Source organism: Mesoplodon mirus (genome assembly GCF_964341445.2).
Source record: "Mesoplodon mirus genome assembly, chromosome: 12".
NCBI classification, from domain to species: Eukaryota; Metazoa; Chordata; class Mammalia; order Artiodactyla; family Ziphiidae; genus Mesoplodon; species Mesoplodon mirus.
This window is the reverse complement of record NC_138988.1, coordinates 27,504,356-27,527,646: the sequence shown is the minus strand read 5'-3', so window position 1 is coordinate 27,527,646 and position 23,291 is coordinate 27,504,356. Positions and strand designations below refer to the sequence as shown.

The 23,291-nt window shown below is 38.8% G+C and overlaps 1 protein-coding gene across 4 annotated transcripts in view; it reads left to right on the top strand.

The window, feature by feature from the left end:
* PTPRG (protein tyrosine phosphatase receptor type G) overlaps positions 1-23,291 on the top strand; it is a 747,832-nt gene that overhangs the window by 719,350 nt on the left and 5,191 nt on the right. For all 4 annotated transcript variants that reach the window (XM_082638320.1, XM_082638318.1, XM_082638319.1 and 1 more), the window contains 8 exons: positions 689-824; positions 1,384-1,530; positions 3,371-3,464; positions 4,363-4,439; positions 4,930-5,058; positions 8,552-8,698; positions 9,437-9,579; positions 23,014-23,149. In XM_082638320.1, coding sequence (XP_082494446.1) covers positions 689-824; positions 1,384-1,530; positions 3,371-3,464; positions 4,363-4,439; positions 4,930-5,058; positions 8,552-8,698; positions 9,437-9,579; positions 23,014-23,149 — 1,009 coding nt within the window. The remainder of the gene's footprint in view (positions 1-688; positions 825-1,383; positions 1,531-3,370; positions 3,465-4,362; positions 4,440-4,929; positions 5,059-8,551; positions 8,699-9,436; positions 9,580-23,013; positions 23,150-23,291) is intronic.

Genomic DNA, 23,291 nt, shown 5'->3' with positions numbered 1-23,291 from the left:
TGGTTCAACCTGTGGTTCAATACGGCAGAACTCGGGTCTCCCTGGGTTGGGTTGGGTTGTTTTGCTGAAATAACAATCAGGAAACGGGAGTAAACGAGGCCAGCTTCTCCACAGGGGCTCTTCTTCTTCTACCCCTGGATTACTAAAGGAAAGTAGCCCTTTAAATAGGAACTTGGCAGTACTGAGCACCCTGGGCGGGAGTTGTGCACAAAGGGGGCTTATTGAAAGGATAGTGTGTTCTCCCAGAATCCCTGGGGGAGCGGGAGAATCAAGGCGATGCCTCGGCAGGGGTGGTTCTGGTGTGGAGATGGCTACTGCCAGGAGAGACACCTTGCAGCCCCTGGCATCACAGAGTTAAACCCTTTGCTTGAGCTGCAAGCAAGGCTGAGAAAGCAAATCTGTAACTATTTTTATTTATTTATATTTATACATATTTTATATTTTTACGTATGGTAGAAGGGCAGTCTTCCCTCCCCCTCAAGACTCACGAGGGAGGAAGGATCCTATTGAAGGTTCTGGATGCTATCCGTATGTCAGTCATAATAACCCTCTTGTTGAGAGAACCTAGTGTAGTTGACGCAGGTTATTTCTCAGCGCGTTGGAGACTCAGATGATAATTTTTGTAATCCATGGTTCATGACCTGGTAGAGCAGCAGGTGTCCTGGTTGAGCGTCTGCCTTTCTTCCAGTGCTGGCGTGGGCAGGACGGGCACCTACATTGTGATCGACAGCATGCTGCAACAGATAAAAGACAAAAGCACAGTCAATGTCCTGGGATTCCTGAAGCATATCAGGACACAGCGCAACTACCTCGTCCAGACTGAGGTGAGGAGGGGCTGCTGGTGTTCTCATGTGAGTCCAGCACACGCCTGAACTGAAAGTTGAAATGGTTGAGAGTGAGACATAAGCATTCTCTTGGAGCTGGAAGGAATTTACAGGTTGGTGTTGGAAGATGTCCTAACCGGGATACGGTTCTTTGGCTTACAGGCGTCCATTTCTGTGTGGCTCTTAAATGAAGCAGATACAGTTTTCTCTAGTGCTGTGTATTCCATGCTGGGGGCGGTTAAACCTTGTTTTTTAGCCTGAGAGATATATACGAGAGAATGGTTCTGAAGCCCTTCACTGAACACACGTTTTCCCACTGCTTTGTTTGGGGCGTGCTATGGAATACAGAACTAAACGCAGCACAGGCCCTACCCTAAAATAACTTCTGACAGATAAGGAAGGAAGGAAGGATTGACTGGAGCCGACGCCCTGGCTGTAAATGCATGAGGGAGGTCCCTGCTAGGGGAAGAGTTCATCTAAGGTCGATTTCACGCAGGGGACAGAGGTGGCTGCCCTGTCCCAGCTCTCCTCAGTGACTACCATGTCGTGTACCGTTTAGGAGCAGTACATTTTCATCCACGATGCCTTGTTGGAAGCCATTCTTGGAAAGGAGACTGAAGTATCTTCCAGTCAGCTGCATAGTTACGTTAACAGTATCCTCATTCCAGGAGCAGGAGGAAAGACACGATTGGAAAAACAGTTCAAGGTAGTGCTTTCAATACGTTTCTTTGGCAAAGCAGCAAGGAGGTAAAGAAATGCCTTGAGTTTGGAGGGTCATGTCTTTTTTGCATGAATGTCTAGACTGAAATGGATTACTATTTGTACTCCTCAGATGTAATCCATGGGAAGATCAAGTTTCGACTTCCGTATTAATTGTGGGTTTCCAGGTAGACAGTGCCATGCTGTATTTTCTTCTGCACAGTTTACGACTTTAACATTTGCCCCTGGCCCCAATGACACAGTACTCTGTCAGTCGTTCCAGTCCAAAAGATATCCTCTGTATTTTTTTCTGAACAAATACCATCTTACCCTGATGGAGAACGGCTATTTTTGGCATTCTCTTAAGAGCAAAGCTCTTTGAATGACTATCCTAGCAGATAATTTAGAAACTAGAAAAGATCTAGTTACTTACGGAATACTAAAGAAACTTTAGTTAACTTTTCCTAAATGGTTATTCTTTTTCTTTGATAGGGGCATGAGGTGTAAAGATCTATATGGAATTGAGTGAACAAAAGAGACTATAAGAACTATTAAACTAAGTAAGATCAGAAAGCTCAGTCATCTCAGTACATCTTAGTACTTAGTACAACCAAAGTACTAAGTGCTTTCCTATTTCGTAGTCTTTCATTAGATTTTAAAAAACCAGGCTTTTTTGCACATTGTTCTATATGTAATATCTCATTTTGTGTCAAGATGGAAAGAATGAGATGAATCTCTGTAGTTTTAGTTTTCATGGTAAAACCTTCCATAGATACTGAAACCTTCGAGTCTCAGCTCAAGAAATGAGACTGTCAAGCAAATGATAACAAGTGATATGAAATGAAAAATAGATCAATTTCACCAAGTTCAGTTATAACAATTTTAAATTTCTAGGTCTCCTTTTATAACATCCTTACTACTCTGCAAACCATTTGAGGTAATCAATAGTGAGGACATAGTGTCTCATTTTGAATGTTTAAAATGAATTCTTAAAAAAATTAAGTACCCATAATTCTTAATTAAATTCTGCCTTTTCTGTTTCTGCAACATTTGTTTCTACAGTTTTAAAAATTCATCAAAGGCAACCAGGTCATTTGTTCCTTTACAGGCATATTAACCAACTACATCCACCTCTAGGTAGAGAACACTGTTCCCATATACTCTGTTAGCATGGACCCCTCCCTCCCCACCCCACCCCCAAAAGCTTGACAGAATGATTCAACCAAGCTCTATACACAGGAAGAATAACCAAACTACTGGGCCAATTATTTATAACAGCCTTAGAACAATGTCAGTTCAGTTTAACAGACATTTACTGAGAACTTAGTCAATTCTTTACCATAATTAGCTCTTATTACCACGAAGCCGTCTTTGCTAGTATAGAGCCACCTCCGTCTCATGTGGCTGTGAGGAATCAGTGACATCATCAACAGAGAAACCCACATTAATTCAACAAATGCTGCTTACGTAGTGCCTGTAGTCAAGAAACCTAAGGCCTAATAGTAAATAAAACAAGCACGCAAACAACCAAGACAACTGAAAAAGCTACCACTCTTGAAACACAAAAAAGTGTCCTTTGGGATACAAAAACGTTTAAAATTCATTAGTAATCTGATCATAGTATTTGTGCCAGATCATCAAGCAGATGCTATCAATTATACTTTTGTTTTTGTTTTGTTGTCTTTCCCCGCTTGACAGAGATAGACAACGCTGCATGTAGGTCAAAGAATTCCAAGTTTAATTTGATAGTTATGTATATATATACTGAGAAATGATTACCACAATAAGTTAACACAGGCACAATTATAATCCTTTGAATGAAGGCTAAAATGTTGCTTTTCTTTCAGCTGGTCACACAGTGTAATGCAAAATACGTGGAATGCTTCAGTGCTCAGAAAGAGTGTAACAAAGAAAAGAACAGAAACTCTTCAGTCGTGCCCTGTAAGATCTTAAAATCAGTTTGACTTGCCTGTGTTCGTTTTCTCTTTGGATTTTGCATGTTAGGTAAAGAGGCAGCCACTACCAAGGGGAAAAGTTATGCTGAGGACAACTGAAGCAGTTTGATCAAAACGGGAGGGGTGGGTGTCGGCACCAGCAGGTTGCTGCGTCTATGTGACATGAAAGCTAGCTTCAGTTCACCTCGAAATTCAAGAGTTAGATTATTTCTACCATGTCTTGCCTTTAAAAAAAAATGTAAAGTCATTATCACTGTGGCATTAATGCTCTCTTCAAACAGAGAGTCCTGGATTAATCTGCACAGCTGGAACTACATTGCTAAATTATTCTGGCTATTGAGACTAAGGCACCGTTGGTAGGTGGTGACCGCTGCATAAATAACTTGGGACACAGCAGTGGATACTGTGTGTAGTACACTGTATACACAGGCATGGGTGGTCAGTGGAGAGATTCTCTCTACTGAAAGAGGCCAATATTTTCTAAGCCCTTCCCAAAGAAAAAGATCGGGAGTAAGGGGATGGCAAAAGAGCAAACTACAATACATTGGTATAATTGTAGGAATATCAAACCAGGGTCAAGAGTGACCTGAAACCCTGTGTCATCTCCACACAGAGTATCCTCTTAGTGATCTGCTGGGAAAGCCTCTCCCACAGTCAAGTGTTATTCCTAGAACGTCTGGGTCCTGCTGGGCACATGCAGCAGAATTTCATTTTACATTCTTCCTTAGCTGATAATGCTGTAGCTTGTTTAAAAATATAGGTAAGTCTTAAAAAGAAAGGGGAGCCAAAGAGCTCTATTACTCACCAAGTAACTCTCAGAAAGTGCTGTTGGTGGTGAGGGGTAATGAGGCAAATGTGGTGTTTTCGTTTTTTCCATGTCATAGCTGAGCGTGCTCGAGTGGGCCTTGCACCGTTGCCTGGAATGAAAGGAACAGACTACATTAATGCTTCTTATATCATGGTGAGAGTCAACAGTTAATTATAAATAAAGTCAATTAAACTGAAAGGTGCTAAACAGCAGATACCACCTATGTGACTTTCATTTTTCAAGTAATTTCTTGAGGGGTAATATCAAAATTATAGAGATTTCTGTATCTGGAAACCTCTAACCAAGGATACCTAATCGGTGAGGACACAAAAATTGCTTAAGTTCACAGAAATGCTTGTTAAGGAATTAATCTTTTCGTGAATTTCACCCATCTAGTCTTGGAATAAATGTTGAAATTGCTGTCAAGTAAAGACAGCAGAGGGAACTAGAAGTGCATCGGACGTGGAGAGAAAACTGTCTATACATGTTAGGAGAAGTACATCTAAAAATTAGCCAAATGCACTGAGTGCCTCTTTTGATTATTTTCGTGAGGCCAAAACAGTGCTAGTCTTATTTCATGAATGTATTTTACTGCTGCAGAGTTAAACACTCAATCACTGGTTTTTCGTCTTCCTAACTGAAGGGCTATTACAGGAGCAATGAATTTATCATAACCCAGCATCCTCTGCCACATACTACGAAAGATTTCTGGCGAATGATTTGGGATCATAATGCACAGATCATTGTCATGCTGCCAGACAACCAGAGCTTGGTAAGTAAAGCACATCTGCTATATATTAATGAGCCCGGGAGGCCAGAGCATAAATTACCTTGTCACAGGGCTACAGTGTCTGTACATGCTAGAGAGGGAATTCAGACTTCTCATCTTGTACGTCTGCACAGGTGCCTTTCCTAGTCTTACCATTCCTGACCCTATCAGTTCCAATAGGATCAGCACTGATCCCTAATGCCGGTGATATATCACTCACCCCTCAGTTGTACTGTACATGGCAGTGTGGGAGAAGATTTTTATTTATTTATTTTGGCTGTGTTGGGTCTTTGTTGCTGCGCGCAGGCTTCTTGTCTCGAAGCACGGGCTCTAGGCGTGCGGGCTTAGTTGCTCCGCGGCATGTGGGATCTTCCCAGAGCAGGGCTCGAACCCATGTCCCCTGAACTGGCAGGCGGATTGTTAACCACTGAGCTACCAGGGAAGCCCAGAAGGTTTTGAAGAAGGTCCTTTTCTAACCTCACTAATTCACGATCTTAAGCCGACCTCTTAGTTGCTATATGTCACTGTTGAAAAATAAATGAACAATAACAGTAGTTAACATTTATTGATTATATTTTTACGTGTATTAACTCCTTTAATCCTTTCTACAACTCGATGACACAGGTACTCTCAGCATCTCCTTTAGTAGCTGAGAAAACTGAGGGAAGTAACTTGCCCAAGGGCATATACGAACCATGGGAGCCAGGATTGGAACTTGAGTCACCTGTCTCATTTTGCTATTGTATATGTCCAGTGCCGCCACATCATAGAAATGTTGCCTAGCCCAAGGAAAACGGTATCAAAAGTACTAACGATGTATCTTTATTTTCCCCCAATCCATAGGCAAGCCCAATCTATTACGGGGGGGGGGGAGATTAGGAAAGGCTTCCTTGTTCGGACTTGATGGTGCTTTTTAAGACCTTTTAAGCTTTAAGACCTTGACTAAGTCCTTCCCTATTGGGGTTGCTAGACCCTAGAGGAGAAGGGTGAGCACGTTTACGAAAATAAGTGTAACTGCTTCTGCTGAGCTCTCATTGCATTCTTAAGTTTCGAAATAGTTGGGTCTTCAGAAGTTACTATGAGGACTTGTAAGCGCACAAAGTAAAAACAAAAACAAAAACGATCTGCCTCCGTGAGTGTCAGAGTAGTGAGTTTTTTAATCAAGAAAGAACAGCATGTGAGTGAACCCCTAGTCTTGATGACATGCATTTGACTGTGTGCCCAGTCAGTAGGAACTTCACTTTGTCGCTTTCTGCTCCAGCTTCGGAATACCAAGACTGCTTCTGTGTGATAGAATGGCAACAAAGTTGAGAATCTTAAGCTAAAAACTGGCATGTAAATTTTCAAATTAGCTGGCAATAGGGGTCTACTCTGTTCGGCATATGGAAATTGGAGGCATTTAGGGTTGTTAAAACGTGCGTTTGTTGGATGAGTCAGTGTTTTGTTATCCTCACTTAACAGAGGACAGTCACTATATCCGAGAGCTCATTTGTATGGGGAGGAGACTGAGTGAGTGAATCAATACGTGTTCTGTGGACAGCGACGATACAGGGCCACCAGCCCCGTCATCTCGGTGTCTCTCTGAGGCCCAAGGGGGCTATGCTGCAATCATGCATGTCTGCACTCATAGCTCTAGGGTTGAAAGTCAGATTCAGTAGTGTGTAGTTTTTTCTAAAGATACTGTCTCTGCATTTTTTGTTTGCTTTTTTATTTATCACTACTGTAACGTTACAAAGACCATCATCCTGTGAATAGCCCAAAAGTCACTGCTGCTTAGGGGTCTCTGCCCCTATCTGTAAGCAAAATAACCATGCGATCAGAGCTCCTACTGAATTAAGAAGTAGCATTTCTTTGTCATAGTCTGTCAAGATGATCAGTTATTCCCTAGTTTACTGTCTGTGTTCAAAAGGTTTTTCTGCCGTTCCTCCACCATTATTAAAATCCCTTTGGCAGTCTTTAGCCAAATTAGATAATTTCCAGTTCATGTTATCATCAAAATAGCTCTTTGAGGTATGTAGTTTTATTATTCCCACTTTTCAGATATGGAAATTAAGCCTTAGATAGATTATTCAGGATCACATCCAATCCTATACTTAATCTATGTATTTGGTTAAATTTAGAAGCCTGGTTCGTCATTATGTCTTTAATATCTGTTCAAAGGGCCCTAATCCCACTTCCTTGGGCAAACTGTATTAAAACCCAAGACAGTTACAGACTTCTTTTGTATAGACTAAACCCCGTTGCTGATCTGTTTCCCCTCATGCTGAGCTTTAAAACTAAAAATGTACTTGGCAATAAGCTATATTGAAACTTGAAAGGGTGATAAGTCTTATTGGATTGTTGGCTCATTTCTAATGCAACAGTGTAAGATTAAACAAAACCTCCTTTGTTTTCAACATTATTCAGAATTATTTCTGACTTCACTAGCACTGTCTAAGCATTTTCAGGAAAATGCCCATAGAAATGTATATATTACAGGCAAACTGTAATTTGCCAGTTGAACTGATTAAAAAAAGGAGGGGGCGGGGCTCATCGTAATCATCGTTTTTCTCACAGAGTCTCCAGCCTAGGCAACGGTTCTCTTTTTCTTAGGCCTCCATAGTTTTCAGGGATAGAATTCAAGTATCAAGCCTGAATACTGTATTAGTTTCAGGTGTACAGCTAAGTGATCCAGTTATATTTTCTGATTATTTTCCATTATAGGTTATTGCAAAACATTGAATATAGTTCCCTGTGCTATTCAGTAAATTGTTAGTGCTTATCTATTTTATGTATAGTAGTTTCTGTTACTGAATAGTTATTTTTAATCTTAAAAGTAGATGAACGTTTAAAGCTTACCTGATTCGAGGCTGAAAGACTTGAAATCGAACATTGACAGACTAACTTGCCTTTCACAAAGCACCTGATACTTAGAGCCAAGATGCTTATTTATGGGCCTGAGCCTTGGTGTTTTCATCTACAAAGCCAGAAGATAAAAATACCTCACTAGCATAGTATGAAAACCAAATAAGATAATGTTTACGGAAGTCCTTTGCAAAATGTTGATCAACTGTAGAACTGTTAATAACATAATCCATAGAACAACAATTAGCACATCTTAGTCGCATAAGCCATTGTGAAATAATAAGTTAAAATTACTTGACCTAGATCCTGTCTCCTTTTTTACTCTGACAATTATATTACAGAGCATTTCTCAGCTAGGGGTAATACATCCCCTACAGAGGGAGGTTTTTTGGTTGTCGGAATGACATAGGTGAGAGGTGCTAGGGAATAGTTATGAAGCGTATTTTACAATAGAATACAACCACCACTGAACTCAGCATGATTAGATAGGGCTAATCTAATCGGGCTAATAATTCTATGAACCCAATTTAAAAAATGATTTGAGAGGTATGGCAAATGGCAAAGAAAGAAATCGTTTGGTAAGAAAATTCGAAAACAAATGGTTGACAGCACTGCAGAGGAATTTTTGTCCTTTTTTTTTTGGTCCCCATAGGCTGAAGATGAGTTTGTATACTGGCCAAGTCGAGAAGAATCCATGAACTGTGAGGCCTTTACCGTCACCCTTATCAGCAAAGACAGACTGTGCCTCTCTAACGAAGAACAAATTATCATCCATGACTTTATCCTTGAAGCTACACAGGTAACCTCAACCTCAGTTCCTCAGTAACAGCCACAGCTGGGCCCTGGATCACCCTTCCAAGTAATAATGGAGTAATTTACCACCCTTAAGATGGGCCCAGGCAGGCATTTGAGTACCACTTAAGTATGTTCACTTCCTTTTTTTGCTTCCTTCAAATATTTGCTTTTTCCAGCTGGAAAGATGACATGTAGCAGTTCCTCTGATTGAGCATGCATACAAATAGGCCTGTTGACCTAATTATAAAAACAATATACTAGAGCTCAATATTTTCTTTGCCGTCAGAAATGTAAGCCTTGCAATATGTTGCAGAGATGATAAGACTTTTTTTTTTTTTTTTTTTTTTAGTAAACAACATTTTGATGCATGATTAACTACCTTCCTATGGGGTTGGTAAGAGGGGAGCTGTCTTATATTAGTAATTTAAATAAAGATGTCCTCACCCCTTCCTGGGGTTTTTTTTCTTTATTTTTATAGGTAAGATAGAGCAGGATATAAAGCCTCTTATAATTTGTTATCCCTTAAAATTTTTCCCTGAACAGGATTCATTTTAACTGTTATAACCTCATTTGTTCATGTCAAGCAGACCTCCCTAGTATTTTTCTCCTTACAGCAGTTTGGTTAATCTGGCATTCTTCAATCATCTATAGTATGCACTTCCTCAGGAGCAAGTACAAGTCATTAGATTATAGATAGGGTGAAATGAAGGATGGGCCGTGACTCGTGTTGTATTGGTTGTAGGATGACTATGTCCTAGAAGTTCGGCACTTCCAGTGTCCCAAATGGCCTAACCCGGACGCCCCCATAAGCAGTACTTTTGAACTTATCAACGTCATCAAGGAAGAGGCCTTAACAAGGGATGGCCCCACCATTGTTCATGATGAGTATGTATCTGTTTTTTAATTGTCTTGTTACATTGCGATAGTAGGGGGAAGGAAAGACACATTTTAAAAACGTACTCCCTCTCTCAGCTTGTGACAATTCCAGCTTATTTCTAATCTGTCCATGTGCAAGGTGTTGTGGTTCTCTTTTGGGTTTTCATTTGTCAAAGGCTTCAGGCTCTCCGAGTGTAGGTTCTAGAAAGGTGAAAGTACTGTATCTCAGCTGACCAAAATACATCTGCATGCTTTCTGAGGTTTTCTGTTTCTATAATGCAAATTAAACAATAACTTACAACATGTCTACATTTCTATTAATTTACATTTCTATTAATTTACATGTAATACTTTATATTAATTAGTTGTTTTTAAATCCTTACACTGATTTCCAGCAAACACTTATTAGTGTAGACATGAAATGTAATGAAAAAGGTACTATGATTAATGATAATATTTATAGTTTACAATGTGTTTTGAAGTTTACAGTACTGTCTCTGGGAGTTTAAAGGTAAAGCATATGAATTGCGAAGAGAACAAATAACTTGCTCCTGGCTCTGAGCTTCTAAGTGTCTGAATAGAGTTCAAACCCAGCCCACTTTCCCTTTCATGAGAAGGAAGGGGGTCATAGATATACCATATGGTATACGAATACCTGGAGTCAAACTTCATAGATGGACTCGACCTGCAAATCAGTTGCAGATTGTTGTGAACCTCACAAACCTTTAGCCAGTGGCACCAATTAGATGTCCTCGTCTCTAGTTCTAATGTAGGTAGTTATCTCCCTTGGTCAGCAATGTGCCAGGGCATCCATTATTTTCATTAAATTACCATCTACTCTGCTAGAATAGATAGTAGTATATTTTGAAGTAAAAGCTCATTAAGTCTTATCCTTGAACTAATGCTGTCACAGGAAGTGAAGAAAGACTTTCGGCTGAGGTCAGCACCTTCACCTCAAATCCACGGTACTCTCCTATTTGAAGCAAGCCATGTGTTTGGCTCCTTCCAAAGAGTTTGATGGTCTTTTTAAAATAGTGACTATTTCAAAATGTTGACCTCTTTTTTTTTTTTTTTTTTTTTTTTAAATTTTTTTTTTTTTTTTTTTTTTTTGCGGTATGCGGGCCTCTCACTGTTGTGGCCTCTCCCGTTGCGGAGCACAGGCTCTGGACACGCAGGCTCAGCGGCCATGGCTCACAGGCCCAGCCGCTCCGCGGCATGTGGGATCTTCCCAGACCGGGGCACGAACCCGTGTCCCCTGCATTGGCAGGCGGACTCTCAACCACTGCGCCACCAGGGAAGCCCCAAAATGTTGACCTCTTAATTAGAAGAATTAGGATTAGTTAAGTAGCCTGAGTAAGTAAGATCCCTGGAAATGTGACAACCAGCAGTAGTGTTTAAATAACACAGTCAACCTCAGAATAACTGGGTAGTTAGTTACTACGAGTGTACGAAACTTTAGGATATGCAGTTATAGCACAAAGTTAGGGCTGCTTCTAGAGTTTTTTCCCCCAATAATCTGGGTCAGCTTTTCATATACTTTCTGGGTTTTACTAGCTTTTATCAATTCAGACCAAATTCTAATGTTGCTGCCCAGCTCCATGATGGATTTTGCTGTTCTGATAGTACTCCAAGGATCTGTCCTGAAGTCAGTAATGCAGCTAATGTTATAATTCATGGTAAGAGAAGACGGAAAGAAGAAAAACCAAAACAAAACCCAACAACACCTAGTTGAACAATTTAAACAGAACTGTTTGTTTCACTTATCTATATCCAGCTTTGGGATATATTGTCTTATTGAGTGATTTTTAGTTTATGCTACATGCTGACTGTGTCATCTCTGGAATTAATCAAATGTAGCTTGTTCTTAGGCCTAAGCAAGAAAAGAGCAAATTCATCCTACAGTAGTGGCTCTTCACATATCATATAGGTGAGCTGGATTAAAAGCCACCTAAAGATATGCGTTCGTTCATTTATCCACCATCTTTAAGAGATAAGTGATTCCATTAAAATTATTTTTCTACATTACTCAAGCACATTTGAAGTTTTTAAATAGCTGTTAGCTCTAATACAACACTGAATGCCAGTTACCTTTCAGTTTCCATCTTACCTACTTTTTGAACCTCTAAATATTCCTTCCTGATGGCCTACAAACAAACACCTCAAATCTAGCATGTATAAACCCAAACTTACCTTCCCAGCCTGCTCCCACCCACTTAGTTGTACAAACCAGAAACATATCAGAGTCCTTTTCTGTGCCCCCTCACCTCCAGTTATCATTGGCCACCAAGTCTTGTTGATGCCTTCTCAGTACACTTCCCAAATTCTTTTACAAGCTGGTGGAAGCTTTACTTCTTCAGCTATCATCCCAGTCCTCCACTGATTTACTTCCTGCAGCCCACCTTAGCCCTGCAAATACTATTCTAAGTGCCTTTTTATTCAACACACACTTCAAAAGTCACTCTCTTTGAACTGTTTCTAACTCAAACCAGAGGGGATCATCCATAAACATCGCATCTTCACCAATGCCGTTCCTGTTTATCATATCATATTGTAACTATTTGTTCACATGACTGTCACCCCACATTGCTGTGACCAGCAGTGCTAACTTATTCATCCCATTCTCCATAGAGTGACACACAGTGGGTGGTGGATAAATACTGGTATGAATTGGTACCGTGCTTTCAAGTTAGGATGACTCACCCATTATTCAGGATATGTGCCTGTATATGAACTTGCCCCAGACAGCCTTGCTTTTTTTTTGGTTATTGGTATTTTTCCTGCTTACATTCATCTGTGAACTATAAAACCAATTTATCGACAACAAAGTTTAAGTTCTGTCAAAGATAGCAGTGGGCAGGCTCGGCAAGAAGGCCTGAGGGCTTCCACTGAAAGTCAAAGAGTTGAGTTGAACTTTTAGTGCACAAACTCTGTGATGTCGAGCTGGTCTTCACAGCTGTGTGCCAGGTGGATGAAGCTTCTGGGTGAAATGATCTAAAGGTAAACTTCCTCAACAAAAAGTAAACTGATTCTGTTTGAGCACAGGCACAGCTTAAAGGCAAACTGCTTTATTCACAGCATCCTATATTTGTCTGCTCAGGACAGTTCTATCCAGAGGCTGATCTGTATCACTACTGTCAAATTTTAAACACAGAGCCTACAGATGAGTTCAAAACACAGCATGGTTCTTACACAGTTTTATGAGACACTAGGTAGATTAGACCTTCACTTGCAGAACGAAGGCTAGTTTCCTGTGCAAATACTTAATGTGAATTCACTGTGGAGCTATAGCTATCACCCCGTTGGAGGCCATCATGGGCTAATTTCATTTAACAGTTTTCAGAGTGGGATCCCAGGGTCCCTGGTTGGGAAGGAGGTCTCCAAGGCCCTTCCAAGAGATCCAAGAGGACACAACTGTTTTCATAATACAAAGATACTGGTTGCCTTGTTCACTTGTATTCTGTCTTGAGTGTACAGTGGAGTTTTCCAGAGCTACGTGACCCAGGAGGACATCCCCACTCTGACAGCTAATGGAACGCGTGCTTGCATACTTTTGTGTTTTAACACTTTCTCAGTTCTAACATCTGATACAGTAATTATTGACAGATAAAGCTGAAATAAGCAAAAGCTCTTTGGGGGTCTTCAATAAATGTTAATTTTAATTTTGTCCTGAGACAGTCCAGAGGAAATGCTGAAATATATGGACTGAGTTCTGTACCAACTGCTGCAAAGACACCTCCAAATCACAATTAATTGAGTCCTTCATTTAATCCTCAAAATCACCCCACTAGGGGGGTAACTTTAGGATCCCCGCTTCATGCATGAGGAAATGGGGGCTGCATGTGTAGATTAGGCCCTGTGTACACACATATCCAGTTACTAAGTGTCAGAGCCAGTCCCAGCTACATAATGTATGTGGGGTCCAAGGCAAAATGAAAATGTAGGAACCCTTGCCCCAAAATTATTAACAATAAAGATTTTCCAATTAAAGAAACAATCCCATTTACCAGCACATCAAAAAGAATAAAATACCTAGGAATAAACCTACCTAAGGAGGTAAAAGACCTGTACAGAAAACTATAAGACACTGATGAAAGAAATCAAAGATAACACAAACAGATGGAGAGATATACCATGTTCTTGGACTGGAAGAATCAGTATTGTCAAAATGACTATACTACCCAAGGCAATGTACAGATAAGTGCAATCCCTATCAAATTACCAATGGCATTTTTCACAAAACTAGAACAAATAATCTTAAAACTTGTATGGAGACACAGAAGACCCCAAATAGCCAAAGCAATCTTAACAAAGAAAAACGGAGCTGGAGGCATCAGGGTCCCTAACTTCAGACTATACTACAAATCAACAGTAATCAAGACAATATGGTACTGGCGCAGAAACAGAAATATAGATGAATGGAACAGATAGAAAGCCCAGAGATAAACCCACGCACCTATGGTCAACTAATCTATGACAGAGGTGGCAAGGGTATACAATGGAGGAAAGACAATCTCTTCAATAAGTGATGCTGGGAAAACTGGACAGCTACATGGAAAAGAATGAAATTAGAACACTCCCTAACACCATACACAAAAATAAACTCAAAATGGATTAAAGACCTAAATGTAAGGCCGGATACTATAAATCTCTTAAAGGAAAACATAGGCAAAACACTCTCTGACATAAATCACAGCAATATCTTTTTTGATCCACCTCCTAGAGTAATGGAAATAAAAACAAAAATAAACAAATGGGACCTAATGAAACTTCAAAGCTTTTGCACAGCAAAGGAAACCGTAAGCCAAATGAAAAGACTACCCTCAGAATGGGAGAAAATATTTGCAAATTAAACAACTGACAATGGATTAATCTCCAAAATATACAAGCAGCTCATGCAGCTCAATATCAAAAAAACAAACAACCCAATCCAAAATGGGTGGAAGACCTACAAAGACATTTCTCCAAAGAAGATATACACATTGCCAACAAACACATGAAAGGATGCTCAACATCACTAATCATGAGATAAATGCAAATCAAAACTACAATGAGGTATCACCTCACACCGGTCAGAATGGCCATCATTAGAAAATCTACAGACAGTAAGTGCTGGAGAGGGTGTGGAGAAAAGGGAACCCTCTACACTGTTGGTGGGAATGTAAATTGGTACAACCATTATGGAGAACAGTATGTTTCCTTAAGAAACTAAAAATAGAGCTACCATATCATCCAGCAATTCCACTCCTGGGCACATATCCAGAGAAAACCATGGTTCTAATGGAAACATGCACCCCAGTGTTCACTGCAGCACTGTTTACAATAGCCACGACATGGAAGCAACCTAAACATCCATCAACAGATGAATGGATCAAGAAGATTTGGTACATATATACAATGGAATATACTCATCCACTAAAAAGAAGGAAATAATGCCATTTGCAGCAACGTGGATGGACCTGGAGATGACCATACTAAGTGAACTAAGTCAGAGAGAGAAAGACAAATATCAGATGATATCGCTTCTATGCAGAATCTAAAAAAAAGATACAAATGAACTTATTTACAAAACAGAAACAGACTCAGACTTGGAAAACAAACTTATAGTTATCAAAGGGTAAAGGTGGGGGGGGGGATAAATTGGAATTAAAATATACGCATTACTATATATAAAATAGATAACCAACAAGGACTTACTGTATAGCACAGGGAACTATACTCAATATTCCGTAAGAACCTAAATGGGAAAAGAATTTGGAAAAGAACAGATATATGTATATGTATAACTGAATCACTTTACAGTACCCCTGAAACTAACACAACACTGTAAATTAACTATACTCCAATGTAAAATAAAAATTAAAAAAAAATTTTCCAGATGGCAACACCAGAGCATGAAACTAAGAAGTTTAGTTTATGCAGGACCCTCCTAAGTAGTGGACCCATCAAAGCACAAGGCCCAACACAGCAGCACAGGGGTCAAGCCAGGAAGCTGGCACTGGCTATAGTTAAATCCAGATCTGTCTAATCCCACTGGTTAACACTGCCTCCCACTGGTTTTCACAGTAAGCACTCCTGTCCCTTGTGTCTTCGGACTGTGTTTTTGTTTTCTGTACTTTCTCATTCACTTCCAAAGTTTTAATTTCTTAAAGTCCTGTGGTTTTGTGCTGCCATTATTCCCCAGGATTAATGGATACTGAAGCTTTAGCTCTGTTTTCCTTCCTGCCGTAATGATTTTGAAGGGAAGCTTCACTTCCTTCATAGGGACAGGGTTATACCTCTGCATTGCGTTGTTGGTTATGATTTTTAAAACAACATCGTAAAAGCAAAACAACAATAATTATATGAAGTAGTAAAAAGTGTAATTAAATGGCCATAAGTATTACACACACTGATGATACAAGGAACCCCAACGTGTCTTAAAATGAATATAGACAGAGCCACCTGAAAACATTACTGAATGTCGGGAACTTAAAGTACTTTCATTTCTTTGAGGCACAGACAGGGGAAGATGAAAATACATTTTAACAGCATAGTGTTAGTTAAAGAAGTATTGCTGTCAATGGGCCCTTTGAGAAAGTGGCAAACAAACTACCAAAACCAATGAATTTATACAGTATTCTTGTTTTAGCTAAGTTATAAATTACCTGTATCACTTTTTCACCAAGTCCCTGTAATTTGAAGTGCAAATGCATGAAACTTGACAAACATCCTTTAATCCTACTTAATTCCTAAAATTCTGAAAGAGAATGGCCTTTATTTTTTCAGTCTTTAAAGACTGATACTTTAAAGTATCTATGCGTTTGACTGATTTGACCTAGTTTCTAGTCCTGTTTAAAGTCTTATTTTGTAGGTACTTCCTTTTATTTAGGTACTTATTTAAGAATGGCTAAATACAGGAAAGACAACCCAAGCAAAGGCCAGAGTAATCCCACATGGGGTGCACAGTGCATAGTAAAATAAATAATACCTGACTTTCCTATCTGAATGGCAATGGTTAGCTTGAAGGGGGAAAAAAAAATCCTAACAGTTTCACGAGAGCAGATTTAGCAAAGATTAAAGGGTTAAGTTCTTCCCCTATTGAAAAAAAATGCATACAAATGATTGGGGGCGGGGTGGGGAATTCCTAGCTCTGCTAAAATGAGAAGGTAAACCTGGTTCAGTGTAGAATCTGAAGACAGACAACATGATGAACAAGAACAAAAAAATACAGTGAATCAGAAGTAATAGAGCAATCATAATTGGATTTTGAAATAATATGCTCAGAGATCTAAAGGAAGACCATATGAGATGAATTACAAACATGCATTAAGAAACAGGAACAAATTAGAGGCTAAGAAATGGAAAAGGTGAGAGATGAGTTAGTAGTGCAATGGACAGAACTGCAACCAGACTCATATGGAAGCCGGATACAGAGGTTCCAACATCGGTCTAAGGGTGTGATCCGTGGGGAGAGAACAAAGATGAAAGAGGAAGAAATGAACAGCTGAAAAAAAAGAATGGCTGAGAGTCTCTAAGAACTGAATAAAGGGATGAGTTCTTAAAATGAAGTATCAGGATACAATGAACAAAAAACATTCAGAGAGAAGATCTGAATACCATAATTAACAAGGCTGATCTAATAGTGACATATGAAAAGTATGTACCCCATCTACAGATGAATGGGATAAAGAAGATGTGGTACTTATATACAATGGAATATTACTCAGCTATGAGAAAGAATGAAATAATGCCATTTGCAGTGACATGGACAGACCTAGAGATTATCATACTAAGTCAGACAGAGAAAGACAAATACCATATGATAATCACTTATGTGGAATCTAAGATATGGCACAAATGCACCTATCTACAAAACAGAAACAGACTCACAGACACAGAGATCCGACTTCTGGTTGCCAAGGGGAAGGAGGGAAGGAGAGGGATGGACTGGGAGTTTGGGGTTGGTACATGCAAACAATTATATACAGAATGGATACACAACAAGTTCCTACTGTATAGCACAGGGAACTATATCCAGTCTCCTGGGATAAGTCATAATGGAAAAGAATATTTTTTATATGTATTTATATATGTGTATAACTGAGTCACTTTGCTGTACAGCAGAGACTGGCACAACACTGTAAATCAACTACAATAAAATAAATAGAATTTAGAAATAAACATTTCTTAAATACATATTAAAAGTATGTACCCAAGAGAGACTTACAGAGAGACCATATAGTCTCTTCAAACACAAATAGTTTATTTATAATTACTGACCATAAATGGAATTTTCATATGTTCCAAAAAACTGATATCATACAAGGCCACATTCATTGATTATAATGCATTAAATGAGAAACCAACAATGAAATGAGACCCCAAATTCTTATACCCAGACACCGAAGTCCTTATGGCTAGAATTAGAGATAATTGATGGTTTAAAGAGGTAATGAAAATAGAAATTACAGACTCCTAAAACTAAATTATAATGAAGGCACTGCATTTCAAAACCTGATAGGATATATACTCAGAGAAAACAATGTATAGCCTAAGCCTCATATATTGGAGAAAAATTTTTAAATAAGCTTTCAACTTGAGAAGCCAGAAAAAGAACCCAATAAATCCACAAAAAGTACAAGGAATTAAAAGAAAAGCAAACAGTAATGAAATGGGAGCAAGGAGGAGATGGACTTCATTGCTTAAATTTTACTAACAAAAGACACAACTTTGGAAATTGGTGAAAAAAAGAAGGCATAATTTATCATTGGGAAGAAAAAAATCTACCATTTATCTGTAGTTCTCAAATGTTTTAAAAATTGTTAATTTACATAGGTGTGATAAAACCTTATCTTTTAGAGTTTTATGCTAAATTATTAATGAATAAAATACCTGGGGTTTGCTTCAAAATACATGGGGAGGAAATTGACATGAAACAACTCCAACTATGAGCTGATGATTGTTTCAGTTTAGTGATGGTGCAGTGAAGGTTACTATGCCTTGTATACATTTGATATTTTCTTTAATAAAAGGTTAAAAACAATAGAAGTGTTTTAAAGGAAATGAAATAAACATTTAAAACTATTTATAACTCTATACCAATAAATTTTTAAGCCTACCTAGTCATAGTAAATGATACTTAGTGAACACAATGTACCAGTCAGTCTCTGTTCTGAGCCATTGACATGTATCAGCTGAAATATAAGCTCTAGTCTCCCAAACTGTGAGACCTTGGCCAGTTACTTCCCCTGGATGTGCCTTGTTTCTTCAACCTCAAAATGGGGGTACTAATAGTACCTGTAGTACTGGGTTATTCTGAGAATTAGGTTGTGAAGTACTTGTAAGAGAGCCTGGCACAGAGAGTTTTCAACCCTTTAAGGCCCACTAGGTTTTGACCAGTCTACGTTTGAACAACAGCACACAGAGAGAGCAGGTAACCTTGATTAAGAAAACAAACAAGGCTAGCACCAGAATGGAACAGTATAAGCCAGTGTTACTTACTTGAATATGGGTACAAAGGTCTAAAGAAAATACTGTCAAAAACCCAGTGTGTTATAGTAAAAGAATTATATACATCATGAAGAAGATTTATTCTGGGAATATAGAGCTGCTTAAATGGTACCAAAAATTGCTCTCAATGAATTCAGAACATTATTAAAGAAATTTTTTTTTAAATCAATAGATATTCAAAAACATACAATGAAATAACAGCCATTCATAATCCCCTTCCCCAAAAGAAAACACTCTTAGCAAACAAAAAGTCAAAAGCATTCTCTTTAACTCGATAAATATTACTTCTCAGAAGCCTATAGCAAATATTTTTATTTAATATTAAAAAATTAGAAGCTTTACCATTAAAGAACACAATATGACACCTCTTCACAGTGTTAGAATACAAAACTATTGTATCCTAGCCAATACAGTAAAAGCAAAAGATGGAAGAAGTATAAAAGAAAGAGACAAGTGGCATTGCTAGCAGATAAAGATGTAGCCAACTTCCTAGAGAATCCACAAATTATTAGAACTTAAAAAGAGTTCTGCATGGCTGGATACAAGTTCACCATGTGAAAATCAATAACTTTCCTATATATCAACTTGAAACCAAACAGTAATGTCGCAAAAAGAGGCCATTCTTTGGAGTAACAGAAACCACCTAGGATTTACCCTAAAATGAAACTGGCAAAAGATTACATAGAAAACTGTAAAATCTAATTGAAAACTATAAAAGACCTGAATAAATGGAGAAAAGACATCATGTTCATGAACAGAAAAACTCAAAAAGATGTTAATTTCCTCAGATCTATCTATGTATTCAGTGCAGCCTAACCAAAATCCCAACAAGACTTTTTGTGTTCCTTGACAGCCCAGTACCAATCAACATGAAACAGCATGGAATGCGGTAGAAGCGTAGAGGTATATGGAAACGAGTGTACAAGTGAAAAATGAAAATATGTATGATTGAAGCACTAAAAGTGAAACAATAAATATAGAGGCAGCCAAGACTATTGGGCAAACTTGCTTTATCAGGTATCAAGACTTACTAAAAACCTATGGGAATTTAAACGAATGTTGGGAAATACAGTATAAAAAAACAGACAAGCAGATTAAAGGGCCAAAATAGAGAGTTCAGAAATAGGCCTGCATATATGAGAATTTAGACTATTAAAAAGGCAGCTCAAATCAATGAGGAAACATGAGACAATTCAATAAAAAATGCTGGCACAGAGGGAGCAAAGACTGCTGCCCTGTCCTGCATGTCCTGCCCTCTGCAGTCTGCTGCATACAGTGGGATGTCGCTCCAGGACCTTGCTTCAGACATGTAAGCTCCCCCACCCATTAAACCATCGGTGTCTCTGTTGCTGACTTGGGCTCTTTCTTTGGTCTTGAGGCTGGGCAAGTACAGGGCCTGCAGGCCTGTGGCATGCAGCCCAACAACCGTGAACTCAGGTAATCTGCCAATGTAGCAGGCGTCAGTCCCATACGTGGAAAGTGAAAGAAAGAGTATGTGTGAGATGGAAAAGATTCAGAAAAGGCTGACCATGTTTATGGAGCATAGAAGACTAGTTATCAAGGTATAGTTGGATTGCCAGATATATTAGGAAGTGACTGAGTTTTGTGATTCTGTATTTAGATGAGGATCAATATTCTAATCATGTGCTTCATCTGAAGCACCCACTGAATAGGGAACAATTTTGAGTCACTGGGATTGGTGTCTTGATCAGGAGGTACAGTAGAAGGTCAGATAGACTTAGGAATCATTTGTCTTAATAAATGTAGGTTTAAGTAAGTAAATGGGGATGAAATTAGGCTAGGCAGTAGGAATGAGGAATGTTAGGGGCTGATGGATGGAAAGTGGGGACTGGAATATTGGATTCCCATGTGGTAGGAGAGCTTGTACACGGGGAGTGATCCTGTGAATGAGCTGGAAGTAGACAATGTTGTGGTTCCTGGATGTGGTCTCTGATAGTTGATTTTATAGGTCACATTCATGGTGAAAGCTAAGTGTGGTATGTATCCCTAAAGACGACCATTTTTATAAATGTTAGGTTGGAATACAAAGCAAAATTTGCACTATAGTTGTGGCATTGTCTGACCATGGAATTTTGTGATATTATTCCTTCTGAACCTTTGTTCACATTATTTGTTAAATAAACCAAATCAGCACATTTTAAAATGAGGATTAATAAAGCAAATATATGTTTAAAAAAATGCTGGCACAAGTGGTTATCCATTGGAAAAATAACTAAATTCAGACCCCTACCTTGCATCAAAATAAGAATAAGCTTCCAATGAATTAAACAATTACATGTAAAAAAAAAAAAGTAGAAAAATATAGGAGAATATTTTTTAAATACTGGGGGAAAGAAAGCATTAACAAACAAGATTCCAAAAAAGCTAAGGATTGATAAATTTGATTATATCTAAACTACATTTCAGCATTAACAGAAACAACCACAAACAATGCTAAGAGAAAGTAGAGACTGAAAAAAATACTTGCAACACGTACTGCAGATAATATAAAATAACTCCTAGAAATTCATTTAAAAGAGACATACCCAATAGAAAAATGGCCGAAGTATATTAATAGGCAGTTTCAGAAGAGGAAATACAGATGGGTCAATAAACATAGAAAGATATTCAACTCCCCTGGCAACCAAGGAAATGCAAATTAAACCAACAGTAAGATTCAAGTTTTCACACATCAGACTGGCAAAAGCCAAACTTTAAAATGATGAGGAGAAACTAGTATTCTCTGGCTGGGAGGAGTATGGACAGGTAACAACACGTGGGAGAGAAATACCTCAGTGTCTTTAAAACTAAATGGGCGTACCTGTGACCTAGCTCTTCTCCGCATGGCAAGGTGCTACTCTGTACTACTCTGCTATGTGCACAAGGCACAAACAACCTAAATGTCCATCCATGGGGAAGTGAGGACATCCGGTATGCATGCAGCAGATGAAATAATGAGCCGGATCGACATGTACTGATATCCTTAAATCTAGGAAGGCTGTGCACTAAATGCATAACAGTTCTTCCCTTAGACAGATTACCTCTGAAGTTGGGGGGGTGGTTAGGGAGACGTTGGCTTTATTTGCATTACAGAAGTGAAAACATCTGTACTGTTTTAATTTCATGTAAGAATAAATTTAGAAACAATATTTAATCGTTATTAACAGAACAGTGGACACAGGGCATCTAAATTCTAGTCTCATTTCTGCCACCAACCAGCAACACCTCCTTGAACAATTCATTTAATCCATCTGTTTTCTCATCATTAGTATGGAAACTATGTGCCACACAGGTTCCTGTAAAAACTGAAGATGCCAACCTGGCCTGATGAAAAAGTCTGCTACCCTTCTAAGCCTTTTTTGTGCCTGTGTGTGAAGCAAAGAGAACCATATTTTTCCAAGAATTTTATAGAAGGTGCTCATACTTGGAAACTTCCACTTCAGTGCCAAAGATAATTACTAAACTCATTTTGGAAATTCTCTGACTGCATTTTGAGCCACATATTTCCATTTTTATTCATATTCTGGAAGTTCAATTTAGCCCTTCGGGATTGTTAAAAAAATGTTTTCCAGAGCCTTTCACCACTTTCTACTTGTCTCATAGCCTCTAGTTAAAATTCTCGTATTATTTTTCCTACTACATCACCCAACTTGTCCCTGACATCAAATCTTCTTACAGCCCTCCCAAGTCTAATTGTGAACTTCTAACCTCATATTAGACATCAAGGTAAACATCTGGTAAGCCCGTCTGAGAGATGTCACATTCAGAAACAAATGTCACCTTTATGCTAACCTCTAAATCTCTGCCCTTGTCCAGCATTTCATTCATTTTTGTGTTCTAGAGTAGATATCAATACAGTCTACCTAGCTTCTATGGAAATAGGTGATGGTAATTTTGTTCCAATATATACTGTCCTTTAGTGAATCTGAAATAGCTTTTTTTTGCCTCCCCAAGGTACGGCGCAGTTTCTGCAGGAATGCTATGTGCCCTTACCACCTTGTCCCAGCAGCTGGAGAATGAAAATGCTGTGGATGTGTTCCAGGTTGCAAAAATGATCAATCTGATGAGGCCTGGAGTATTCACAGACATTGTAAGTACTCTGCTTATTTGTGAAACTTGTACATCGTTTGAAACTCAGCCTCACCCTTTAGAACAGTGGTTCTGATTGGGGGTGACTTTGACCCCCAGGGAATGTTGGGCAATGTCTGCAGACCTTTTTTAGTTGTCACAAC